We start from the raw sequence: 25,880 nt of genomic DNA on the forward strand, positions 1-25,880 counted from the left end.
GGGAACTCATGTATTAAATGTGTATGTGTGCATATGAATGAAATTCAGAGAAGAATGGGAAAAGGAAGGGATTAAGGCCATGGTCTGATCTTGATTTTCATTCTGGAGATTTCATAAATATTATATAAAAGGGATTAATGGAAATATAAGCATATTACTTAGAGATATAAAACTAATAGCCCCCCAAATTCTGAAAAGATACCATCTTTGGAGGGAAATACTAGGATTGAAGAGGAAATGGATTGGGGGATTATTGTTTTCCATAGATGCTATGTTCTAAGTCATATTGATTTGTTTTCATGAGCTTGTGTTATCTTAATAAAAATAATTTAACAATTATCTCCACTTGTTTTGTATACTTACAACAAATCATAAATGTAATTTTTGCCAGCATCCTACTATTAGCCTCAGATGTACTATAAAAGAACAGGTTATAATTAATGTTATTATTTGCAATTTGAGGCACCACCTATTTAAATATATTGTATTTTCAAATAACCCACAGAGAAAGAATAAATGTGTCTGACATTTCCCAGGCTTTGTCTAGATTTACCCGTCATCAGGAATTCACTCCACTCCCCAAACTTCATTTAAGTCTGAGTCCAATTAGTGTATACCAGCATGTCCCTCTAATCTCTTCTGTTACTTCTCTATTCTTTGTACTCAGTCCCCATTTTAATTGCCTACAAGAAAAATCACAATTTTTACAAGCTTAATGTTGGCAATGACTATTTTTTCAAAACACTTTATACTCTCCCCAGTTCTAACTGGTTTCTAGCAAGAGTCCACATCTAAATATCAAGCCAATGTCCAGCTTTTCAGGAAGCCCCATCAAGAGCCTCTGGTGCAAAGTACGTCTGGGATGGGTCTCATGTAATCAGACTTCTCACTGTTTTCCTAGATATTTTGGCCTGCTTATTCAACTAGTCAGAAGTGACTAGAGATATAAAAAAAATCATAGAGGCTATATGAAAATGTGAGAACTCAGCTCTTCAAGATGGTCCAAACTACTTGCACAATTCTCGCAATCTGTGCCTCCGCAGGCGGCGGTGGGAGCGGTCAGCTGCGGGTGTGTACAGCATGGGTGGCTCTGCTGTAGAAAATGTAATACCAATAATAAATCTAACTAAAAGTCAGCCTGGTTTTTACTTTTACAATGTGTCAGCAATTCTAAATTATATCAGTGATAAAATATTACTCCAAAGAGAGGACCATAAACACTGACCCTCCCCCACCTAGATAAACCACCATAATTCCAAAATGATGAGACTACTGAACCCCTGGAAAAGTGTTTTACCCACAAACCTGTAGCCTGCTAGGCAAAACTGTACTGCTGTACACTCTTCTGCTTCCCATCGTGGGGCCAACTGTGGGCACTTCCATCCTGGACTTACGTAAATGTCAACAGTACAAATTGAAATGAGAATGTTGCCTCCTGCATATCATATCCATACATTTTGCTTACATAAGTATGCATATACTTTTAAAAAACAGCCGTATTTAAAAACCGTCTTTAACTGCATATGAAGGAAACAAATTCTTTATTTCCTTCTCATATATACCATCTTTAGTCTCGGCAAATATTGATCAATCCAGGAAATTTCGAGACTAGGCAACACACAGCGTTTATCTCAGCACTGGAATATGCACTCTGTGTGTTCACCAATTTGTTTATTTATAAACTATTTCCTGAGTGTCTGCTTTGCACAGAGTGCCATGTGAGGTGCTGAGCATGCACAGATCCCTACGGCACAGGTCTTGACTTTAAGGCACTTGTCAAAAAGAAAACTAAAGTGAAGGTTATAAGCGCTGACAGATAATTTGTACACATAGCTATTTAGCTAAATGACTTTTTAGCTATCTCTTCAAAGTGCTATGAAAACAGGAAATGCATTATGCTTAGGGTTCTGTGGAAAAGCTTCAAGTGAAATGCAAGGTTTAAAATTAGCCCATACCATTAACATTAGCAAAGCCTTAGAACTTTACAAATGTAGAGCTAATTATTAATAAGATCACAGCAAGCTGCAGCATGGAGGGGGAAGGGGATGGAGCAGAACACTTCTGGCCCAGGGGGCACCATCTGAAAGGGGACACGGCATTTTGTGTTTAGGAGTATGAACGGTTCTTCACTGCAACCGTACCAATGACAAGTTGCAGACTAGGTGCTTTATGCTTTATCTTTTCTGTCTTTTTCTGAATCAAATTTCTAAATACTACAGAATGCAAGGGTATATATAAGACAAAGAAGCGATTAAATAAAACCTGGGCAACTTCAGTTACAAGTGTAATAAAACTTCCATCTGAAACTACAATAAAAATTCTTAGTTTGGATAGAGGAAAGCCATGGGTTCATAACAGAAGTGGGTCATCTGGCTGCCCTGTGATGTCTTATCTGCCACCCTGTTATTGTGGGTTGCATGTTGTCTCTGTTTGGAATTACTACTAAAGGCCGGTTGCTGCTGTGCATGAAAAAGTCAGAGGTAGGAATGTCACCACAAAATTTGAAAGAATCTTGATGAATCCTTTCCATTTCTGAAATATGGCAGTTAGAACCAGAAGTCTTCCCTTTGGTGGAATGTGAATATTTTCTATTTTCTATACAAAGAAACTGATACTCCCCTTGGTTCTATGGACACAAGTACCTACACTGTTTTCTAGCTGTGTGTGAAGCCTTTTGATACATATTCAGGGATAACTGCTATAGAAATAAGTTAAGAGGTATAAGAAATATGAAGATAAGTTTCCCTTAAGTGTTCCAGGGCCAAAGTTTTACTGTTACATTTTCAGTGCTGGGCTATATTGAACAAGGGTCTCATAACAGCTGGAATAACATGGTAGAGCAGATAGGCTCCTCATGTGGTTGGCCTGCCAGCGTTTTGGGGAATCTCTAGTTGAATACATGTGTTACCTACTCTTTGGATACCACTGGCCAAATTCAGACCTGTTTCTTTTATTTGAAATTTGGGTCATCATGTGTGAACCGGCCATGCCTACAGTGGGGTCTAGCACATGGAAAGAAGAAAGAAAAAAAAGGAAAAAAAAGAGAAAAGGAAAAAGAGTGGTGGCGGAGTGGGGACAAGAATACTAAGCAAGGAAAAAGTGACCACCTACTATGTACCAGACACTATACTAAGACCTTGCCTATGTAAGTTTAGGTGATACTCCCAAAAATATCTGTCAGCAAGATAAACATAATTTTAAAATTTCCATTATTGGCTCATATTTTACTTCATGCAATAGTCCAAACTGATGCTCAGACTTGTAACAAACAGTATGGAGGCTTCTTCAAAAGCCCAGTATTTATTCCCTGTAAAGATGAAGATGATCCAGTTCCCCTCCACAGGGCTCTCAGGAAGTCCCCATTTCCTGCTTGGTAGGAAAATCCTGAAAGAGGACAAGAGGGGCTAGGGTACCCTCTAACCTATCCAATGTACTGATTGGATGATAACATGTGTTTTGGAAGAAGCTTTGCACAGAATGTGGGTAATTCCAGAGTGAGGGTAGTGTCTAGCACATTGTCAACACACAGGACATGTGAAGTAATAAAAGCACGTTGCTTCCATATGCTTGTTGTTAAAAAGGGACTAAAATATCTTTCTTCCTTTAAATTAGTTTCTGAGTTTCAATTGTGTCATTGTTGCTGTTAATAATAGACTACACATCTGTGGTGTACAAAAGCTTGCTATTGTTGTTTTAAGGGCTTTTATAATTTATGTATGGATTCACTAATAATCTAAATGTCCGAGAAATGGCTCTTGTTATAAAACATGAAATCACTAGGTACTTCACCATTACTCTGAAGAATATAATATCTTGAAAAGTGCATTTTATGTGTTAGATACACAAAAGATATTTGCTAATTTGTCATTTTAAGTAAAAGTATTGTGTATTTACAGGGAACATATACCATGGTTGAAAAAATACTTACATATATACATACATATCCAGTGCTATGTTTTGTCAACTTTCATTTAGAATGCTTACTGGACAAACCATTGGTTAACACTAGTGTTAGTCTTCTGCTTGGAATCTTATATCAAGAGAATAATGGTAATGAGAATTCAGTGAAAGCTATTTGGTAAGTGTTGTATAAAGGCAGATGAATTTGCTAAACCTTCTCTTGAGGTTCCAGCTTAGTGATGTTAATATATTTTTATTGTTGGGGAACTTTTCAGTAATGCTAGCAGACAAGAAAATCTAATGTAACTTTTAGATGATAAAAATGTAAGAAATTATAGCAATTTAAATTTAATCTTGACTTATTAGCTTACTGTTTTACATATATCATGAAAGGAAAAAAACAAGCATTGTTAACACATATAAATACACACACCTGTACAGGCACAATTATCTTTTTTAAATTCTCAGATGATCTGCTTCCCCCTTTCCCTTAAAGAAGATTACTGCATGCAAAAGGGGAATAAGTCAATAGGCATAACACAAACACATCTATGTAATTGAAAACCATAATTTCAGGAAATATTATGGCACAAATCATTTGTAGTACTGATCAAAACTAAGACAAGAAAATAAAACTATGTATAGTCTTGCTCCTAACACATTAACTCATTGTTTAGTAAACAGATATTGCTTTGTCCTATAACTGAGACTAGAAATATCAAGAAGCTGCCAACCTTACTAGTCTTATCTGAGAAAATCCCCACTGAAAACATTTTCCAATGCATAGAACAACCCCATGGCAAATAATTATTTGGCCAAAATATCAGTAGTACCACAAAACTTCACAAACCACTTTTGACACATTTGATCAGTCACAGCACCTTCTCCACACACTGCACAAATCTTTTCTTGGATTTCAGTTGTGTTTTTACCTTTCTTGAGATAATAAAGCATAATATGCCAAAAATATTGTGTATCTTGTTCCATCTTCAATATTAAAATGGCTACACAAAAACTCACCAATTTTGATATGTTTTGTTTTAATGCACGCTGATATGAGCGCTGTCACAATATAATCTAACAAAATTGTGTCAACTGAACTTAAAGACAACTAAGCACTACTAGAGCCATCATAAGGAAAAAAAAAAACTATACAAACTTTTTGGAGAACCCAATATTTTTCCAATGCTAATAAAGATTATAGCAAAAAAGAGATTGCAACAAGAATCACAAACCCAATTTAGTCCAACTCACATCTGGAAGTATTTGATGTTTTCAATACCCAAGTGGAAAAAGGAGCACATCATAAAATTTTAAGCTCTTTAATGAAAACATGTTATCAAGGACAGTTATGAGAAATCCTATTTGCAGGGTTCAGAACCATACTGTGAACAAGCTTCTGTCTGGGAACAGCTGGGAAATAGGTGTAGGGTATCCATGAACTGTTCAGTCAATAGTCATTTTAGATGGGCTGTGGTGGTGGTGGGAGGTTAAATAAAATAATGCGGAGCATGGGGATCAGGAGACAGTTCATTGTGCGGTGTGTTTAGTGTTCACGGCCCTCTCCCACTACATGCCAAAGACAATTCTCCTCCTGAATCATCGTCTTCCCGCCTCCACTTCCCACAGACGTGTTCTAGGTAAATGGTGCTGCCTTCCCACAGAGAACACCTCATTCCACAGAGAATTCAGCTCCTTGTATGCCACACAACTGGTGCTTTGACTTAGAAACATTAATTCAGAGCTAGTTCTTTCAAAAAAATGGAAATTTCATACAGTTCATCCTAAAATATGAAATTTCCATTCTTTTGGTAATAAAAGATTGTTAAAAGCAGCCATTTTATATAGTTCACATAGCACACGGACTCATTTAATCATCATAACAGTTGATGAAGCCATAATCCCCATTTTATACATGGGAAACAAAGATATTGAGAGGCTAAGTAACTTGCCTAGGGTCACACAGGCAGCATGTGGGAAAAATGAGTCTGAGACTTAGGTAGGCATCCTGGCTTCTGGAGTCAATGCCTCTGACCATTACAATACACTGCCCATGACACCCCATGCCAGTGTTACTTCTTCAGATGGTCAGCTCCCAGAATGCAGAATCGGACTGGAAGAGATTGGGAAGAGAATGAAAGTGGGAGATAGGTAGGTGAAGAAAGGAAAGGGCTTTCCCTGCAGAGGACACAGATGTGAAAGGGCATGACCTCTAGAAGTAGCTGTAATTAGTTTATCGGATCAGGGGGAAGAGAATTGCTAGACCTTCTAGTGAGGCAGACGGATCAGCTGTGAAGGCTGGACCATGATGATCATTCAAGGAAGTTTCCCTTTATCCTCAATACCTGGATGTACTAAGGAAGGGAATGATCTGACCGTATTTGCATCTTTGAAAAAGCAATCTGACACCTGGATGGAGATCACCTTGAGCTAGTTAAGAATATAAGAAGACAAGAAGTGACAAGATTCTAAACAGAGGCCATATTGAGGGGCAGAGGACCAGATTGCCTCCAAGAACCCTGTAAAGAAGCTGGCCGCACAGCCTTGGGTAAGTTATTGGGTGTCTCCATGCCTCAACTTTCTCACGTGTATAATAAGAATAATAATACCAAGCTGCACTTCGTTTTTTCCTCACACGCATATGTACGTTAAAATTTGATAGCATTTCTGATATACTTCAAGTGTCTTGTGTCTATGTAAGACCATGGAGGGCAGAGAACATGTAGTTCTTTCCTCCACTCTGGCCTCTAGCAGTTCTGCTCCTACACAGCCTTTGGGCTGGAAACCATTTCCTTGCACCTGGCTCGGTCCCTGTGGTGAAGTTCCTTCTCACTGTGACTCTGAGTGGCTGTAGCAGGTGAGGAGCAGGGGAGGGGTGTTGACAAAGATTGGGGTTTGCCTGACAGGTAGCATGAGCCAGAATCTCCACGGGAAAGTCTGGAACCCAGGGCACCCAGGTGTTTCTCATCCCAGGACTCCTCTGCTGGCCCGTAGGACTCTCAAGATCCTGAGAGACTGGGCTTTCTCTGGGAAAAGTTGCCTCCGCAGCAGCACTGGTGCCTGATTCCCCCATTCTATGAGCTGCCCCTGGAACTCAGTGCATACCAGCCCACCCTCACCCTGCTCCTTCATCAGGACCCACCCTCACTGCTGAGACACCTGAAGCCACACAGTACACCCTGAGGACTCCAACTGTTCACTGCCTTCCTGGGAAGAAAACACACACTCCACCACTCAGACCAGGCCCTGACCCCAGACTGAGAGAGTGTCCTTCATGTAAGCAAGCAAACAAACAAACAAATCTTAGTGTCACTTTTGTTCTTTTCTCTACTCTCTACTTCCCTAATATAACAGTTAGTTGCTGCTGGCATTATCCATGCAGAGTATGGTCATGCTGAATCAGAGAATAAGCCTGAATTTCAATATGCCAATATTCTATAATGATTGATGCCTCTGTAACTAACAATCTATGCATGTCTATTCAACAATGATGCCCATTTCATCATTTCATGACTACCCTGACACCCCCCCTCTACTTTTTTCCTATATCACTTGACATGCTATCTAGTTTTGATGTTTATTGTCCAGCTTTTCCAACTAGAATGCAAGCTTTGTACAATAAAGTTTAATGTTGTTCAATGCTATATTTCCAGTGACTAGAACATCAACCCATATATAGTAAGTTCTCAGCAAACATGTTTTAAATGGATGGATAGATGGATGACTGATGGACAAATAAATGGGTGGCTGGCTAGCTGGATATATTTGGATAGGACCAGCCTTGTCTAAAGACATCTCAAAACCAAGGTTGTATCCACAAATAGTCAATACATCTACTGAAAACTTTAGATACCAAAGACAATATACTGAGCAGGAGAATTTTCTTAAAATAAACTCTTTAAAATGTATACATCCTTGTCCTTTTGCTTATAAGCAATGAGGGAGAATATACCTTCTATGTAACAATTGCTTACCTACATTTAAAATGACAATGAATTAAAATTTTCTTACTCAGCACCATTAGTTTCAGAAGAATATGCCTCTGTATCTGTTGTAAAATCTATACTCAAATGTTTTTCTTCCCAATATGCACAATTTGCTATAAAAATGTACATTAATTTAAGTGAATTTGGCAGAATCATGGGACTAGGAAAAATAAAATTAATTATTCATATCATCACTATTTTAATATGCAGAGTGGTTATCAGAACAAACATAATTATAAGTAATGCAATGATTTTTTAAAATAATGAAGCCACTGCTAAGGTTAATTAGTATTTTTAATGAAAATAAAATTTTGTTCTTTGAAATTATAAAACATGTTTTGTTGGTTTTAAATGTTTTTCATGGGGATATCTGTGGACTCTGTTTACATTTTTAAAACAAGTTGTATTAATTTTTCATTCATATATCCAAATCTGCCAGGAAGCAGTAGCAGTGTCCAATATATTCAGATACTCATCTTGCTTAGATACTAGTTGGGTTTCTTTTTTGAACATTCCATGCGAATAAAATGCCATTGACTTCTGTAGGACATTGCATATGTGAAATATACATGTCTCCGACAACCTAGCAATGTTCTTAAATACTCAGTACTTCCTTTTCTTGAGTAGCTTTGCTAACTCCACTCTGAAGAAAAAAGGAAAAGCCTCACTGGAACCACAGACTTGTTTCACTATACAGCATCCAACACAAATAACTCCCCTTTTTCATTACAAAACCATAAGCATGTAATTCTGTAACATAACAATATCATACTCAAGTATACCATATGACATTTTAGGTGAAATATTCAAATTAACACTATAAATTATCACACCCATATCATTATCCTACCAACCACACTGAAGCAGGCATTGCTTCTGCCAGACCGTGTATTTCACTCATATTTACTGATATGGCCCCATTCCATAGTTCAATTTCCTACTAACTGTTGCATAGTCTCTCCAGTTAAGAGCTAGACTCTTTCAAAGCCTTCTCCTCTCTTCTTACTTAAGATTTTTGAAATGAGATGAAAAGAAGATGAAAGAAACCTATAGATTCCTGAAACCAGGTAGAGATACCACAGTCAGTTTCTGCTTGGAATGTAGAGGATGGGGCTTCACTATTTATTATTCTTATGAAGCATGATTTCCTTGCAAAGATAGTTTATATATGCTACATAAGGAGAGTGAAATGTAATTTATAGATTAAAATGTGATGCTTTTGAGATTCATAAAAGAATACTATTAATAATAATTATATTGGGATAGCAGGTACACATGAGGGAGATACGGGCCAACGGAGAGGCGTGGCCACCCTGTGTAAAAGTCAAGGATAAAATCTATGCTTCATTAAATAATCACCAGGAGACATAATTAAGAGCATCATTATGAGAGACGATGAAATTTTAGAGCTCAGTACAAGGCAAGAGTTTCCTAGTTCAATCCACTTATTGTAGTGAGGTAGCAGGCCCAAGTACAGCAAGGTTAGCTGAGCTCCTTGTCCAAGTCACACAACACAGTAGTGATTATGTTGAAAGTGGAAACCGTTCCCCTTATTCACTGTTTTCTTCCCATTATACTGTACTCCCATGAAGTAAAAGGCATTACAATGAATCCTTATTCTCTCGGGAGTGTCCAACCAACAGCCCATGGGCCACATGGGGCACAGGATGGCTATGAATGTGGCCCAACACAAAATTGTAAATTTACTTAAAACCTTTTTTTTTTTGCTCACCCATTTTTGTTAGTGTTTGTGTATTTAATGTGTGGCCTAAGACAACTCTTCGTCTTCCAATGTGGCCCAGAGAAGCCAAAAGGTTGGACACCCCTGCAAATCTAGAGTATGTATAAAGCTTAGAAAATATTCCTAAAGGAAAGAGCTTGAAAAATCACAAAATGTGATACAAAGTCCAGACCAGAAGTAATGTTACCATCTTGATCTTCAAACAAACAACACGGCTCCACTTGCCTTTCTTTACCGAGTGGCAACCAAAGGGAGTGAATGCTGCTCTTTGAGTGTTGGCTTACTTTTACTCACTTACGTTAGGCTCAGTATACGTCCATAAGACGTTGCCGGATTACTCAGAAGATGAGGGATCATTTAACAGCCAAAAGCCTTGCTTGAAATTTCTGCCCCCATCCCAAGAAGCTCTCAGCATCCCGAAATCTTTATATTATCGAATATTTGCAAATAGTCACTTTCTGAGATTAGCATGATAAGAAATTTATCTTTTTTGAGATAAGCGTGCCTTATAGAAACATTTAGATATTAAATATTCTAAGTAAAACAAATTTTATAAATTTTATATAATCCATATAGAGGTATTATTAATATCGTTGTATTCACATTTAAAAAGCCATTTAATCACAAAGGTTGGTAAATGTACTCTAAGTTCATGATATAAATCATGCCTTTTAAAGTAAACATCAGTCTGAAAATTGTTCATTATTCAGAGAAGAAAAACTTTTAAAGATTGTTACTTTTAAGTGGCGATGTAAACAAGATTTAGGGGATGACATTTTGATGAATGCTATTTATATTCTATGACTCTGTGAAAACTGAAAATACATTTCTCTCCTACTACTTGCCCTGCAGGATGGCTGAACAAACCTCATCTCATCTATTTGAAATGAATCCAATTTAATTCTGCTTGACCAAAAACCTGTTTCCATAGTTCTAAAACATGCAATCACCCCAAGGTACATTGCCATTGCAGCTAAAGTGGCTCAGTATTATCACTGAGGAAAATACACTTTGATTGAGAAAACAGTCCAAGATGGTTTTTGAAAAATAAAATGACCCTTCTTGGTACTCAATTTAGTAAGGCAGTTGATAAAAGCACATGAAGATGCCACTACAGACACAGTTAAAGGAAGATACTTCATCCAACCTGCAAAAACAGGTCGAAGGTTACAGTCTTGGAATTAGCATTACAAATCATTTAAACTTTCAAGATTTTGACAATGCTAAGAAACAAATACTTGAAATTCTACATGTATCAGTTATCTCTAGAGTTGAAGGACAATTTAAAAACCAATTGTGAGGTAAAGAAAATTTGTAACAAATTATTCTGTTACTTAAAATATAAAATTTGCTGTCTTTCCTTTGTGTTTCCCTCACCCCCATACACACATTGTCTTTAATCACATAAACAAGAAAATTTTAAAAACTATTAGCCCAAACTTAAGATGCTGTCACCATAATTAAATATTTATAACATATTAATCCAAATTATATAATTACTGTATTTGGTCTGTTAAAAATCTAAAAATTTAATATCTATTTTTTAATGAACCTAGTAATCTTTGATTTAAGTCAATAACCCCTCAAATGAACCAAGTAATTACTAATCGATTAGATTATTTATCTCTATAAACCACTGCAGTTTTTAAATATGTAATAGTTCATAATAAAAGAGTCCCTCTTAACTGGCAATTAATGGAAAGTTAACTGTTCTTCTTTTATATTAATTAATATTAGAAAATCCGTAAGTTTTTCTTTCTTCATTTATAGGTGTTTAGCTTGCAAGTGAGATAGCTACTTTGTACATTTCTTTAAAAACATAATTTCTTAATAAATAGCAGTTACTAATTGGCAAAATATACAAAAAGAAAGCTGATTATTTTTTCCTTACGTGGGGATACATCTGGTTTGCCAAAGAACTTAGGCAAGTGTAATTTCATTAATGATGAGACAAGACTACTAACAAAGATGTCTGGCTCTTGCAAATTTCATTCGTGGAAAACATTTTCCACTCTGATTATCCTAGAATGTCCTCTTCTGATTTTGTTTAAAGAAAATAATCTATCAATTGCTCTGTGTTTCATTTCTTCTGTATCTGATTTACCTTAACTTGATTATTGTTAAACATTAAACCAAAAACCCCCATGACTAACCACCAGTGAAGTATTAGAAAAGAACATCAAATGGAGCGGTTAGACATGTATACATCTGTCTAAAGTCACAAGTCTTTATCCAAGGGGCTAAGTGTGATTATCAACAGTCTTTTAACCCCAAACAAGCTAGAGAAAATCAATGAAATGGTTCCACTCTAAGCACACATTCTTACTAAAGTGTATATGGCGTAAGGGCAGGGGTTTTTGTTTGTTTTCGCTGATGCATCCCCAGCACTGAAACAGTGTATGGCACATGTAGAGTGATCAATAAATATGTACTGATAAACATCCTATTAGGCTGTCATTTTACTTTGTGGCTGAGTTTAGAGAGAAAGAGAGAGAGAGGGAGAGAGGGAGAGAGAGAGAGAGAGGGAGAGGGAGAGAGAGAGAGAGAGAGAGAATGAATGCCCACATACAGGTACATGTATCCATCACTACACTTAAAGAATTTACAGAATTTACAGTTTTTTGATTATTCTGTTCCTACCACCTCTTCCTCTCAAAGTAAAAATCAGAATCTATTTTCTTCTTTCTCTGGTAAACTTATGTTAATTAGCAGATAGGGTGCTGATACAACTGAATTCACTTTCTTTTACTCTCTAATTCTGACACTTGGTCTGTTTCAAACACTTGAAATAAAAGCAATTTAAAAAGTAATTGTTATTTTTGTATCTTTAGAATGTGGGTTTCTAGAAAACTAATGTATTTGGGAAAGCTTTCTGTGGCACCTATCGAAGACACTATTAAAAACAAAACAAAAGAAAAGAATCAATTTTGGACCAAGGAGAACACAAACTTCTGAAAGAATTAACAGCAGAATCGCTACAATGGCAACAAATGTCAATAGCGACATAACAGCCTTTAACAGCATTTCAACGACGTTCTGGCAGCTTTTCATCAAATGTAAGCTCTATGAGGCAGGTAGTTTTCTTTTTTTCTTGTTCTTCAATTACATAATGCCAATATCTAGACTGATGCCTGACACATGTTAGGCAATCAATAACTATAACTTGATTGCATGAATATACTTCCAAATTGTACAAATTCAACATTTAAATATCTCATTTGCAAAATTTATGGAGATAAAATTGGACGATGAGCTCACTAAAGTAGATTCTAGGTGAGGGTGAGGGCAGTTAGCTGCATATCATACAAAATATGTTAGTCCAAGAGATTTTTTAAGTACTGTATTTTCAGTCTTTGTCCTCATATAAACTAACAATGCATTTTCCGTATAGACAGTAATAAAGTGAATTCAGCATTCACCGTCAGAGCCGCATGCCTACCAACTTAAAACTTCGAGACTTCCAAATACAATAGCTGTTTTCCAGGCAACTGCTCAACTTTGCTTTCATTTTATTTTGATGAATGCAAGCTTGAACAAACAAGGCCTTTCATGTACTTCATTAATTTACTTGTTCATTTAACTTAGAAAGTGAAAATCCCATGTAATAAGCAGACAATCCCTTTAGCTTGAGTTAGACTAAGATTACTGAAACCATCACCAAGCAGTGATCAAACAAACACAAAGCAATTTATAACGGTCCACAAATCTCAAATCCCAGCATATACATATTTCATAGTTAAACCGAGTGCACTATATTAAGCAAGTCTCAAAGGAAGCCATAATGCCTGAGATGAAACAACCACATTTTAGAAAAAGCACCTATGAAGAAAATCCCACTTTCATAACCACAGAGCCAAAATGAAGGAATGAAATGTCACACTCACCTGGCTAATGGGTTCTTTTGTGGGGGGCTTTCCTCTCCTGGCTGTGCTAGTGGCCAGGGTCGTGGTGGTCTCCATGATTGACGTGGACATCTCTGACTGCATGGCAGTGGCTGTCGACTCAGTTGTCATAGAGGAAGGCACTTCACCAACCAGTCTCACATTCCCCACTATGGCGATGTTGGCATCATTTTCGGCTGCCATATTCAGAACTTTCAAGCCATTGTAGTAAAGCCCAGAGAGCTGGCCCTGGAAGGGCTGGCCCTGCTCTTTCCCGCCAATTATTATGGTTGCTTGGCTATTGAAGATTGTGAGCTGACGCCCTGTAAAAATAATATTACATACATGCAAAAATGTTGATTGTGAACTCTACATTCTACAAAGGATGATAAAACAGATCTTTCATGGGGTGGATAATGAGAGCAATAAACTATAAGAGAGCCATTTGACTCATAATTCATTGCTGATAAATGAGGTGTCCATGAAATGCATAATCATTGGCAAATACTTGTAAATTCTCAACTTAGTGTAAATGTAGTGTTTTTGCTAAAAGACCAATCAAAGATACATATTGTAAATCAATTTTTCATGGATCCCTTTCCCTTTTTCCTCAAGATCTTATACTGTTGGTATCTTAAGTCTCAATTGTTAAGTTAAAAAATGTGACATAGCTAACATTTCAAGTATTTGTCCTTCTAAAATTACCACTGGTAGAAACTAGTCTATAGCAGCTCATATTTAATTTTAAATTTTTGGTAAAAATGTCATAATTTACTTAATGGCCACAGGTATCTGTATGCTATTCTTTAGAAATGTTTATTTTTTTGAAGGCAATAGTCCATTGTTATTTGAATTATTCTATTTTTCCGGCAATCACACTGAAAAGAAATGCATGGTTTATACTGAGCATGTCAGAGACAAAAAAAAAATTCCAAAAATATTTTTTTTCTGATTGGCTTTCAGCAAGTCTATTAAAACAAAACAGAATGAAAAAAAAATAGCTTCAGATGTAAAAAGCGGCTTCAGGAATGATACACAAACCAATGGAGAAATTATGGCTCATTTCCATCAAACAGCAATCCTCAGCAACAGTCCCAATATCATCACACTGAGTATCCAGTTCTAGCAGATTGTTCTCTGCTCATAAAAAGCATGCACACAACTTTAAGTTCACTTTTAATTAGGGCTTGTTCCCAAATGCTCTTAGAAGGTTGCAAACGTTAAAGGGACTTCATTTTGACCGGCAATCCATATTGCCCACTATTTAAGATGCCTAGAGTTTAAACCAAGAGTTGTTTTTTTTTTTTCAGGACCATAACAAAGATATCAGAACTACATATATTTTAGTTAATAATTTAGAGGCTGGAACATGTAATATAATCTATGAATGATTTATCATTTTGGGTTAATGCTTGCTGTGAGTACCTTCATAGATTGAGTTAGTGGATTATATTTAACAGTCCCTTTAACCTTAAATTAACAGGGTAAGATTATTAAACAGCTGGTACGTCTAAAAATGTATAGAAATTATTATACAAGGTATGCAAATATTACTATCTACATTTTACTGTTTTAAATTTGTTTTTAATTTAGTTTTACGGAAAATTTATTTTTTATGTTTATTAGTGTTACAATGAAGTACTACTTGGTTATGTTCAAATTATTTTTTTATTTGAAGTTTTAATCAATGTTTTTTACCTTTGTCGAGTAGCCATTCATCAACTACTCGACCAAGTCGATATGGAATTCGCTGTCTAGCAATCGCCAGGCGCTCGTTATCATTGTTTCCTTTAAAGTTTAAAGAGACATTTCATTGGTTAAAATCTGTAAGGTCAAAGGTTAAAAGTTAATACTTAAAGCTTGAGCTATACAGTTGCCACATGATTTTTTGAAATTTGGAATTTTAAAAAGTTCTACCTAGAACATTTCATGTTTCAGACTTGTCATTCATTCATTTATTTTATTTTAGCAAACAAAATTATTCCTATGTTAATTGAAAATTAGAAGTCTGCATTTGAGCTAGGTTATTAAACTTATGTTATAGACAGACCCAAACAACCAATTTAAACAGCATATAATAGCTTTACAAAAAATGACCATTGATCTCAGGGTTTTGTCTTTTTGATGTTTCTTATTAACTAGTTAAACATGTTCAGGTGAAACAGGTTTAAGTTTTCAAAATACATTCAACCTCTTATTCCAGATTAGTAATTTATGAACACCAAACTTAACACCATCTTTGGCACACTGAAGCTTCTAAGATAGGCCTAGCATACTTTATGTCCTAGTCAGAAAATAGAAATTCGCATTCATCTCATTTAAGGAAACCAAAGAGCCTGAATGGTTCTCATATATTCCATACAAATTAGTTTATCAATCACTTGGAAATCACAAGAGAATATATCTTGCATCATCCAAATGAGTTACTACAGGAAAAGGCTTTGACAAAAGTGACTTTGAGTGTCCTTTAGTTTAATTAAAAGTTTAACATGTTGAAATACATAACAATTTGAAAAAAAATTTTATCTATGTTTTTATGTACTCAAATATCTGCTTTTGTGTTAAGCTATTCTAAAGAAGGCATGAGAGCTTAAGGAAAAAAAATAAGCCACAACCAGTGGTCCCTACGCATAGACATAAACTAAGTGTGAGTGAGCCTTGCCTCTCTGAACGACAATTTTCTGATAGAAACACAGTTTAAATTGACCGTGAATAATTCTTGCAAATAGAAAAGTGTACTCTTGATCTAAAGCACTTAGAATCTCTGCTGCCACCTCAGTGCTTAATCATGTATACTGCAAAAAGCCTTTTATTCCATAAAAATTAACTAACATGGATTTTTAAGCTGAGACATTTTCACAATAGCTCAGACAAGGACTCAGTGGTGAAATAAACAAATGGTGGTAATGCCCACAGAAAAAGACTGGAGCATTTGGCTAAGGAAGGTAATAGAAATAAATTTTTCTCCTATATGGAATCATTTGCAAGTGCTTTCTTGTACTAGTCTCATTAAACACTATACTTATCACAATAAACCCATCATTATATTGACTGGTCACAGGCTTTTAGAGAAATAGAAAAGAACTATCATTTAGACCTTAAGATTTGTCCTCTGACTGTATATATAGCTAAAAATATTTCATATATTAGTATTTCATTAAAATGTAAATATCAAAGTAGAACCAAATATAAAGCTTAATAAAAACATTTATATGTATTTCTCTGTATTGTGCAAGTATTAAACTGTTATAAAATAATATTTTATCTTATGGAAACATATTTTGGTATATTAATAATGAAAAAAAGGATACAAATAACTTAAACTCCAAGCCTATCTTCATTTTTTAAAAGTATGCAGAATTTGTGGGTTTTTTGTGTACTAACATATACATATATTTGGAAAGTATACTAAAATTTAATATTGGTTATCTTAAGGCAATGTGATTATTAGTGAATATGTGATTTTGGCTTATATGTGTTTGATGTAATAAACATATTTATGTCATAATTTGAAAAGCAAACAAAATATTTTTCAAAAATGCATACCCTTTGCTGTATAGACTTTTGGTTGGTCAAAACTCACTTCAATTTGCACAGTTAAAACTTGCCTGATGACTTTATAATAGGTGGCTCCTCATTGTTTTGTTTTGTTTTTTCATTCCAAACTATTCTCATCATCATCATCATCGTTACTCCCTCAGACACCACCCAAATCTAGGCCACCAGTCACCTTTTGCCCAATTATTATTTCAGTGTATTAATAGAGCTCTCTGCGTCCTCCTGGCATAAAATTCCACCCGTGTTCTATATGCCAGCCAGCATCTAATTATGCCACTTGTCTAACCCTTTCCATCGCCTTCAAGATAAAATGTGGACTGTCAGGAGGCTGAGAGGGACTGCATGCCATGGTGTCCTCCCACCTCCCCTGCCCCATCTCATGGCTGACAGTGCCTTGCTCTCTTCTTCTGTCTTTCTGAGACTTCTTTCAACTCCTCTGAAGCTCCACCTTTTTCTCTGCGCTTTTATATTTGTAGTAAAATGTAGGAGAGCTATTTATGTGTGTGTGTTTATGTATATATACACAAATATATATCCATTCATGTGTCTTTCTATTTGTTTTGCAGAGTTATTCAAAAAGGATATATTAAGTCTTCAATTTTCTTCATCTGTCTTATTTAGACTTTTCTTTCTACTTCTATTATTAATAATAACTATGATTACCTATTTTGTGGAATGGGACAGTTATTATTAAGCAAATAATGATTTGACTCACTATATGGATGATGTTTACATCAGTGACAATCATCAGAAAATAAAATTATAATTTAAATGTTATTTTTTAAGAAAATACAAAGGGAAGCTTTGCTACATATGATTTATTACCTGCGAATGATCATTCAAACTCAGAGTGTAACATCTTTTTTGGATTGAATTCCAAATAGTTTAGTTTCCCACCTAACTAATAATATTTGGTCATACCATGGTACATTAATTTAGTATGAATCAGTAGACTAAAAATAAACAAGAGTAGTTTCAAAGAATCAAGGTAGGCAGCAAGGAGTAATAAAACTCAAATCCTTGACTTAGAGTTAAACTTCATGGTGAAACTCAGAGAACAAAGGGAAATAAAATTATAATCATATTTTTATGACTATAGGTCAGTAGAGACAAGCTATATGAACTTTGCTAGTATAGAGTTTTTCATAGATTTCACTTTCATAGATCTTCACACCTCATGTATAATTCCCACTTGGAAATAAAAAAGCTAGTTTTTGACATGCCATAGTAATATCCTTGAAAAAATAATAAGGAAAAGCAATGATATAAACCCATTTGTCCAGAATAATATGAAAGTAAAAACAAAGATACTCGCCTTTTGAAGGCTTCTTATTTCCTGAGTTTTTATCATTGGGAAAGGAAACAGAAAAGAGCTCTGAGAAAAGCTTGCATACTTCCAGAGAAAATCAGAAGTCTGTTTTTGCACCTTTTGCTTTGAAATGAGAATATGGCATTTGGATATGACTAGGCCCAGGAAGCAAAGTAAAAGTTTAACATAGTTCTGTAAAATTACTCGTTTTAAAAGCAGCATTACCATGATTTCCAACTAAATGCTTTATGTGTGATTGTTATGCACACTATAAAAATAGTGATACCTAACTTAGCTGGCAATGTTTCAAATAATTGGATTTTGAACACCACTGAAATCTTCATGGAACAAACTTGTGAAAAAATATGTGTTCTAACGAAAATATGTACATTGTATATTACATTATTTGCTCTATCATTAAGATGTATATGTAACATGTATACATCTATTTTGCTTCTGCCTACTTTTCCAGTTCATCGTGAACAACTTATTTTTAACTCCTTAAATTCCAATCATTCTGGACTTTTAATTCCTTTATGCAAGCCAATGGTCTTTAAAGATGCCATTCTCTTTGCCTTCTGCAACTCTGAGTACTCCTCAACCTCAATGCTTCTGTCCACTCACACGCACATGCACACACAGGTGTCTGAGTCTGTCCAACTCATTTTTCCTCTAAATATTAATTTATATGTTTGTCAACAAAGCATTCCCTGTGTCCCCAACCCCCCATCAAATTAGCCTAGAACCTTCCATTATGCATTCTTACAACACTTAGTAGCAGTATTTATAATCATGATGCAATGATTTCATGCAATTGATTCTAGATCCTAGGTTCCTCTGCAAGTGGGGGCCACATTATCTATATTCATATATGAGGTGGGTCTGTCCAGAAAAAGTCCAGCCATTGTTAATATAATGAGATCGGTTTTCATGACATTGATATAACCTAGCAGCCAAGGAGAATGGCCTGGAATGCACATGTGTGAACAATGACAACTTCATGTACTAGATAGTAGGGGATGGTGAACAATGTTGAGTGAGTGAGCATGTGTACTGTGTGACCATCACATTCAAAATGACTGAGTGAGTGGAGCAATGAATCTGCATCAAATTTTGCATTAAGCTTGAACATTCCTCTGTGAAAACATTTTGGATAATTCAGAAGGCTTTCAGGGATGATGCAATGAGTTCAGCAGGGATAAAATGTGGCACAAATGCTTCAAAGATGGTCAAGAGTCCATTGAAAGTGACCCACATTCTGGAAGGCCTGCAACTAGCAGAACACCTGAGAATGTTGAACGTGTATAGGCTGCAACCAACAAAGATCAGCTCCTGACAGTGCGAGAACTAGAAGCTGATATGGGGGTTCCAAACACTACTGTGTTTGAGATTTAGATGCAGGATCTTGGCCTGAAACGTGTTACGGCAAAATTCATCTTGCGGCTTCTGCTACCAGAACAGAAGGAATATGGTGCTGCAGTTACTAATAACTTGATTCAAACTGCTACCAATGAACCATATTTTGTCAAGAAGGTCATAATTGGAGCTGAATTGTGGATCTATGGCTATGATCCTGAAATAAATGCCCAATCCTTCCAATGGAAGTTGTCTGATTCTTCACGCCCAAAGAACGCACGGCAAAGTCACAGCAAGATCACGAACATGTTAACTGTGTTTTTTGATTAGGAAGGTATTATACATCACGAGTATGCCCCTCCAGGTCAAACAATTAATAAGTACTGCCTCAATGTTCTTCAATGGTTGAGAGATGCAATATGACAAAAATGGCCTTACCTATGGGCAACTGGTGATTGGCAGCTTTATCACGACAATATGCCTACTCATACATCACCTGTCATGCAGAATTTTTTCATGAAACATCAAATTATCCAGGTGATTTAGCCCTCTCTACAGCCCAGTTTTGGTGTCACACAATTTCTGGCTTTTCCCAAAACAAAATCACCTTTGAAAGGGAAGAAGTTTTAGACCATCAATGAAATTCAGGAAAATACAATGGGGCAGCTGACCGCAATTACAACAAAGTATTTTGCAGAGTGTTTTAAACAGTGGAAGAGATGCTGGGAGAACTGTGTGAGGTCCCAAGCTGCCTATTTTGAAGGTCACCAAGGTGTCATTGTCCTATGTACAATGTTTCTTGTATCTTGTATCTTCTTCAATAAATGTCTCTATTTTTCTAGTATGTGGCTGGACACCTTCTGGACAGATATGGTATATGTGTTCACTGATACACACGTGTGAAAATACAAGACCACCAGAAAATAGAAAAATAATGTATCGAGTGCCTTTTATGTTTTATGCATCATACTACATGTTTATAAATGTTATTTTATTTAGTTCATAATTGATCATATTGATCATTAGGCTCATATTGATCCCAGAATATAAATATATTTTATTTTATAAACAGAAAAACTGAGGATCAAAGAGATAATATAACTAGTACTGTGTCATGCCTAACAGAGGAACCATTTGAAACCAAAAATATTTGACTCCAAAACTATTCCATGGAATAGTTTTTAAAGCAATGTTTCAAACAGCCTGAGTCAAAAAGGCCCACTATCTTTTTCTTAATCCTTATGGCACTCCCCCTTTGTAATGGAAAATGTCATGGTGTTGTCTATAAAGGTTCTGCCTTATAAAGGTGGAGGAGAGATTGTCACCTCGGGCTCACAAAATCAATAACCTTCCCTGAATCTCTAAAAATTTGTCAGGAGGATATTTTTATTATCCCTATTTTATAGATCAAGAGAGTGAAGCAGACGTAAGCAAAATGATCAAAGATCTACTATAGTTGAGGTCCTAATGATGAACAGTATTTCACTTTTTCCTTTTCTAACAATGCCCTGCCACGTACAGCCACTTACGATATGAAATGTTTTAGGCACTCCTTGTCTTTGCCTCTGACCTAGAAGACAAGCCCCAAGCATGACAATATACCAAATTCAGTTATTTTGATGCTGACCTTCTTCAGAGACAAGTTGGAAAAGGAGACAGGGTTCAAGTCATGAGTCAAAAGACAGGGTACTCTATGAGCTCGTGAGGAGAGGGTTGGGATGCTGCAACACATTAAAGTGCCTTTTGCTTTACATTTTCTTTTTTCCTCCTTGTCCATCTCTTCTGTCTGCTCTTTCCTTTACAAATATGCATGGGTCCAGTCCTCTTATGCCACTCACCAGTCATCCAAAGCATGCATCCATCCACTCCTAGTCTTCACTGATGTATTTCCTGTCCTCAAAATACTTCACCTTCCTTCTCCAGTTCCAATACTTAAACTCGTTTCTTTAGTATATCTTAGCTTGACATTTGGAACGCAGCCTGACTCAGTGAAGTCACTACAAACACTGAATGAGTACTTTGAAGGCACTGCAGCAGGTGTACATCAACACATCACAGAGCTGCTATTGTTGAAGAGCTCACACTTTGGGGAGTCAAGGTGCAAAATGAGGAAAGTCAAAGGGAAGTTTAAGATAATAGACAATTTGGCATAAGTATACAATCAACCACCATTTACACTGTAGCTGCCACAGAAGTTCAGAAAGAACAGTGGATTCTGAAAGACAAGACAGTTTGAGAGAACATAAAGGATTTTATAGCTCACAAACAACGTAAGTTTTGTTGAAATAATAAGTAGATAAAAATGTGTTTAATGTGGATATTAAACCCAAAAGATTGATAATTGCTTATTTTATTTAACTGCATACAGCTCTACACCTCTATGTCTATTTTTAAAATAAATGCATTTTCTAATGTTATATATTTAGTCCAAACCAATTGCAAATATGAACTAAAAATGGTTAAAATATTTATGCCATGAAAAGTGAAACATGTGACAATGTTAAAACTACTAAATAAGATACAAGTTGGCAAGAATTTGAGGACAACATGCAAAAATAAAAATATTTGTGGAGGGTGGAGGGATTATGAGAATCTTTTTAAAATTTTAATTCATTATTAATATTATATTTATGGACATTTCAATTTTACTCGTACCATTTCCTTTTTTAAAAGTAGCTTCCTCTATAAATTAAATGTAGTATCTTCATGCAACGCTATAGCCAGAGAAGGCGGCGCAGCCCGAGTGCCCTGTCAGTGAGCCCAAGTAGCTCACATGGCCAGAGAGAGCACAGACTGCTCATGCCGGGCGATGCCCCCCATGTGACTAATGCTTCAGATGACACCCTGGGTGCTTATGTGAAACAGCAGGCCTCTGTATGCAGTTCAACCATATCTTCCTGTGAGACTGCTGTGATGCTGGGCATAAAAGGCCATAGACCACCTACTGCAGAGTTCAACAGTGCTTTGGGGAAGAAATTAGAAGCTTAGTGCATTTCTAACTGGCTTAAGGAATTTCTTCCTTTATATCCCTGTGTTTTGTGGGACGACAGGAAGTTATCTAGCATTCATTTATACAAAGGCTTGCAGAAGCTCTTGTTCCTATTAGCTACTTACATTCAAAACTTTGTTTTGGATATCGTGCCATCAGATTAATTAGAAATAAACGTAACCTTGTGAACGCTGGCTCTCCCTGCCCATGTGAAATAAACAGTGGTTTACATATTCCTCTCTAAGCCTTTCTATGCTGTGGGTTACTAATGCGAAGAGGCGAGAATGTGATATCAAAAATCAGCAGCTAGAAATGAAAAGCAATAGGAACAAGCTGATAACAAAAATACAGAAGTACTCTGAAAATTAAAGGTCACACTCTGTTATCACGCATACTAAAGAGTTCTTTTGTGCTGGCTGTGTAGCATTTAAGACAGAAGAATGGTTTAACAGCCCCCAAACCCACCAGGCCACTGATAGACATCACTCAATGATGAGAATAAGAAAAATGAAATGTAAGAACTGCCTCACATTACTTTACAAATGGCATTTTGCCATTTTCCCAGACGTGAGACTCTTAAGCACTTTCTAAATCATAATGTCATAACATTTAAGCTTATCTACCCTAATAAGAACTTACATATATAGTCCCTAAGGCCTCTTTTCCCAGTTCTTAATTTATAAAAATCAGAGAATTATGTTGTACAGCTGGATTTTCTACCTTCTCACATCAACCTTGACTTTAAATCTTTTCTCTGGAAACAAGTAAATGTCAAAGAAAAATGATTCTGGTGACTCTTGCACTCTCATCTCATTTTCAATGAACTGCAGTCTATCTCCTCCACTTACAATGCGAATGCAGGAAGGTTTTTTTTTCTATTAGAAAGATGAGGTTTGTCAACTGTATACACATTATTTAAAATTAAAGGTTCTGGAAGTGCAAAACAGACCGGAATAGAGCTGTTCAGTCATTGGCAGCTCTTTAACTTTATAATATGTAAAATCTCTTAAATATCCAATTTTTTTAGTCTGTAGAAAAACTTAAATACAATGGATCTGAACTTAAAATACTAAAATAACTTTCCTAAATAAAAATGTATTTTGTCAACAATTATTTCTTAGAAGCAAGTGCCATGTCATTGTGAAAAGAAAATGCCTGATGGTTAAAAAATTGGACTTATAATTCCAGGTTCAAATCCTAGCCTCAGTATTGACTAGCTGTGTAATACTGGACCTGGAGCATAACCTCTCTGAACCTCAGTTTTCTCATCTTTAAAATAGGCATTTATACAAATAAGTGATATAATGTAAACCTCTTAACATTAGTGCCTGGCATATAGTAAGCATTCCAAAAAGATTAGCCATTATATTGAGATTATATCATCATTTATCTAGTACAATTTGCCTAATACAACATATCTAGGAATGTGTACATCAGGCATTGTTTCTCACCCACCTGGGCATAGGAAAGGAGTTGAGGTAAGTATAAAGAAGAGTGGAAAATAAATCTTTGTTTTCTTTCCCCAGGAAAATAAAGGCCAGGGAACCAGACTTACTTAAGTGATGTCCAAAACCCTAAAGGTGCTTTATCAAAATCACTGCACTTTTCTCTCAAGCAATGTCAATTTTTCTCAGAGGTTATGCATGGCTACCTGTAAGCCAATGGGAACCCCTGAAAGGAGGTCATGAACTTGAGAAGGCCACACAAAAAGAAGGAGCCAAAGGCACTGGCCCTGAGGGCAAAAGGAATTCAGGGACCACCAGCTGTCTGTGCAGCAGCCTGATGACAAAGCTGTTCCTGGAAGAAAAAAAGACTTTAGATATCACTCTGGTCTCAAAATGACATTTTAATCCATATATTAGTGCTTCAAAGAGATGCACTTCAAATAGAATGTCTTAAATTCTTCTTTTTCTCCTATAGTGCTAATGGCAAAGAAGAGCCACCGAAACTAAACAGAAGCAAATGCCTCATGGCGTAAAGCAGGCAGTCCCATTATCTGTCAAATGAGGTCGGTGAACTGTGTGGACTCTAAGGTGGTCTCCATGCCAATGGCTTGTGGTCTCAAGTTTAAGGCAGAGTTGTTGAGAAGGCATGCATTTTAGGTTCTGTTACTAAGAAATACTGTCTGTGAGTTTTTAGGAGGGAATTCATGTTAGAGGCATTAAAAACAAAGTATCATCAGTGAAATCTTTGACTTGGCATATTCTTTTTTTCCTCTTTTATTAAAAAAAAACTCTCATAGTGCTTTGACAAATTTATGAACAGTTTCAGTCTTCATCTTTGGAGACCTTTATAATTAAGCCGCTACATTTTCTGATATGTTTAATGTTGCAAGCTCATCTGCTTTCTTCTTTCAACCACACAGACACACCTCTCGCCGTGTAGCTATTCCTCCCTCTTCTCTCCACCCACCCACTGAAGCACGTCGCTGTCTGACAGCCTTTTCAAGAGCAGTAAGGCAAGCAGAGGTTACACTTTAGGAGATTTCAATCTTACAAAAAGTAGTTAAGGGGGTAGGGGAGCACATTATGACATTCAAGAAGAGGTTTGTCTCCTAGTCATTTTAAATTCTTAACACTAAAGAGATAAGAAAGGACAATTTCAAGAGGGAATCCAAGGATTTCCTCAAATCAATGACTGTTCTTTACAAACCCCTTTTATCCGTAATTGATCTAAATAAAATCTTTTCTTGGGTCCCTCAAATGCCTATGTTCTGAGGAATTGCACTTGGGGAGCTACTTCTGGTTCAGGAGATATTCTTAGGAGAGTTCCCATCCAATCAAGTCTGACAGGAGCAGACTTAAAACCTGTAGGTTGTGCAAGTGTAACTCCTAGTCTGGCAGAGGTCATCAATTAACATCAGAAGTCCTAAAGAATGCAGTAAGTGCAGAGGAGAAAGAATTCATTCTCTCTCTCAGAATAAGACTATGAATTTCTCTAATGACAACAATATGCCCCCTTTAAATTAAGCCACCTGAGATTTCTTGTGGATCAGAATGGAGAAAAGAGCAAAACTACACATACTGTTCTACCAAGTTTAAGCCGATGCTCCATTAGTCAGGACAATTGGAATTGATCAACTCACAAGCTTTTCTCTGTCGTTTTTATAACCCAGGACATTTATAGTTAAGCTGCACCATTTTCAAGTATAAACTAATTG

The 25,880-nt window shown here is 36.2% G+C and overlaps 1 protein-coding gene across 37 annotated transcripts in view; it reads right to left on the reverse strand.

Moving 5' to 3' along the window:
- The window catches only part of NRXN1 (neurexin 1), a 1,086,661-nt gene that overhangs the window by 117,003 nt on the left and 943,778 nt on the right, over positions 1 to 25,880 (reverse strand). For 26 of the 37 annotated variants that reach the window (XM_028514420.2, XM_036030061.1, XM_036030060.1 and 23 more), the window contains 2 exons: positions 15,207 to 15,296; positions 13,512 to 13,831 (listed from right to left, as the gene is read on the reverse strand). In XM_028514420.2, the coding sequence (XP_028370221.1) occupies positions 13,512 to 13,831; positions 15,207 to 15,296 (410 nt within the window). The remainder of the gene's footprint in view (positions 1 to 13,511; positions 13,832 to 15,206; positions 15,297 to 25,880) is intronic. The other 11 variants (XM_036030058.1, XM_036030055.1, XM_028514449.2 and 8 more) reach the window with 1 other exon arrangement.

Source organism: Phyllostomus discolor, chromosome 6, assembly GCF_004126475.2.
Source record: "Phyllostomus discolor isolate MPI-MPIP mPhyDis1 chromosome 6, mPhyDis1.pri.v3, whole genome shotgun sequence".
NCBI classification, from domain to species: domain Eukaryota; kingdom Metazoa; phylum Chordata; class Mammalia; order Chiroptera; family Phyllostomidae; genus Phyllostomus; species Phyllostomus discolor.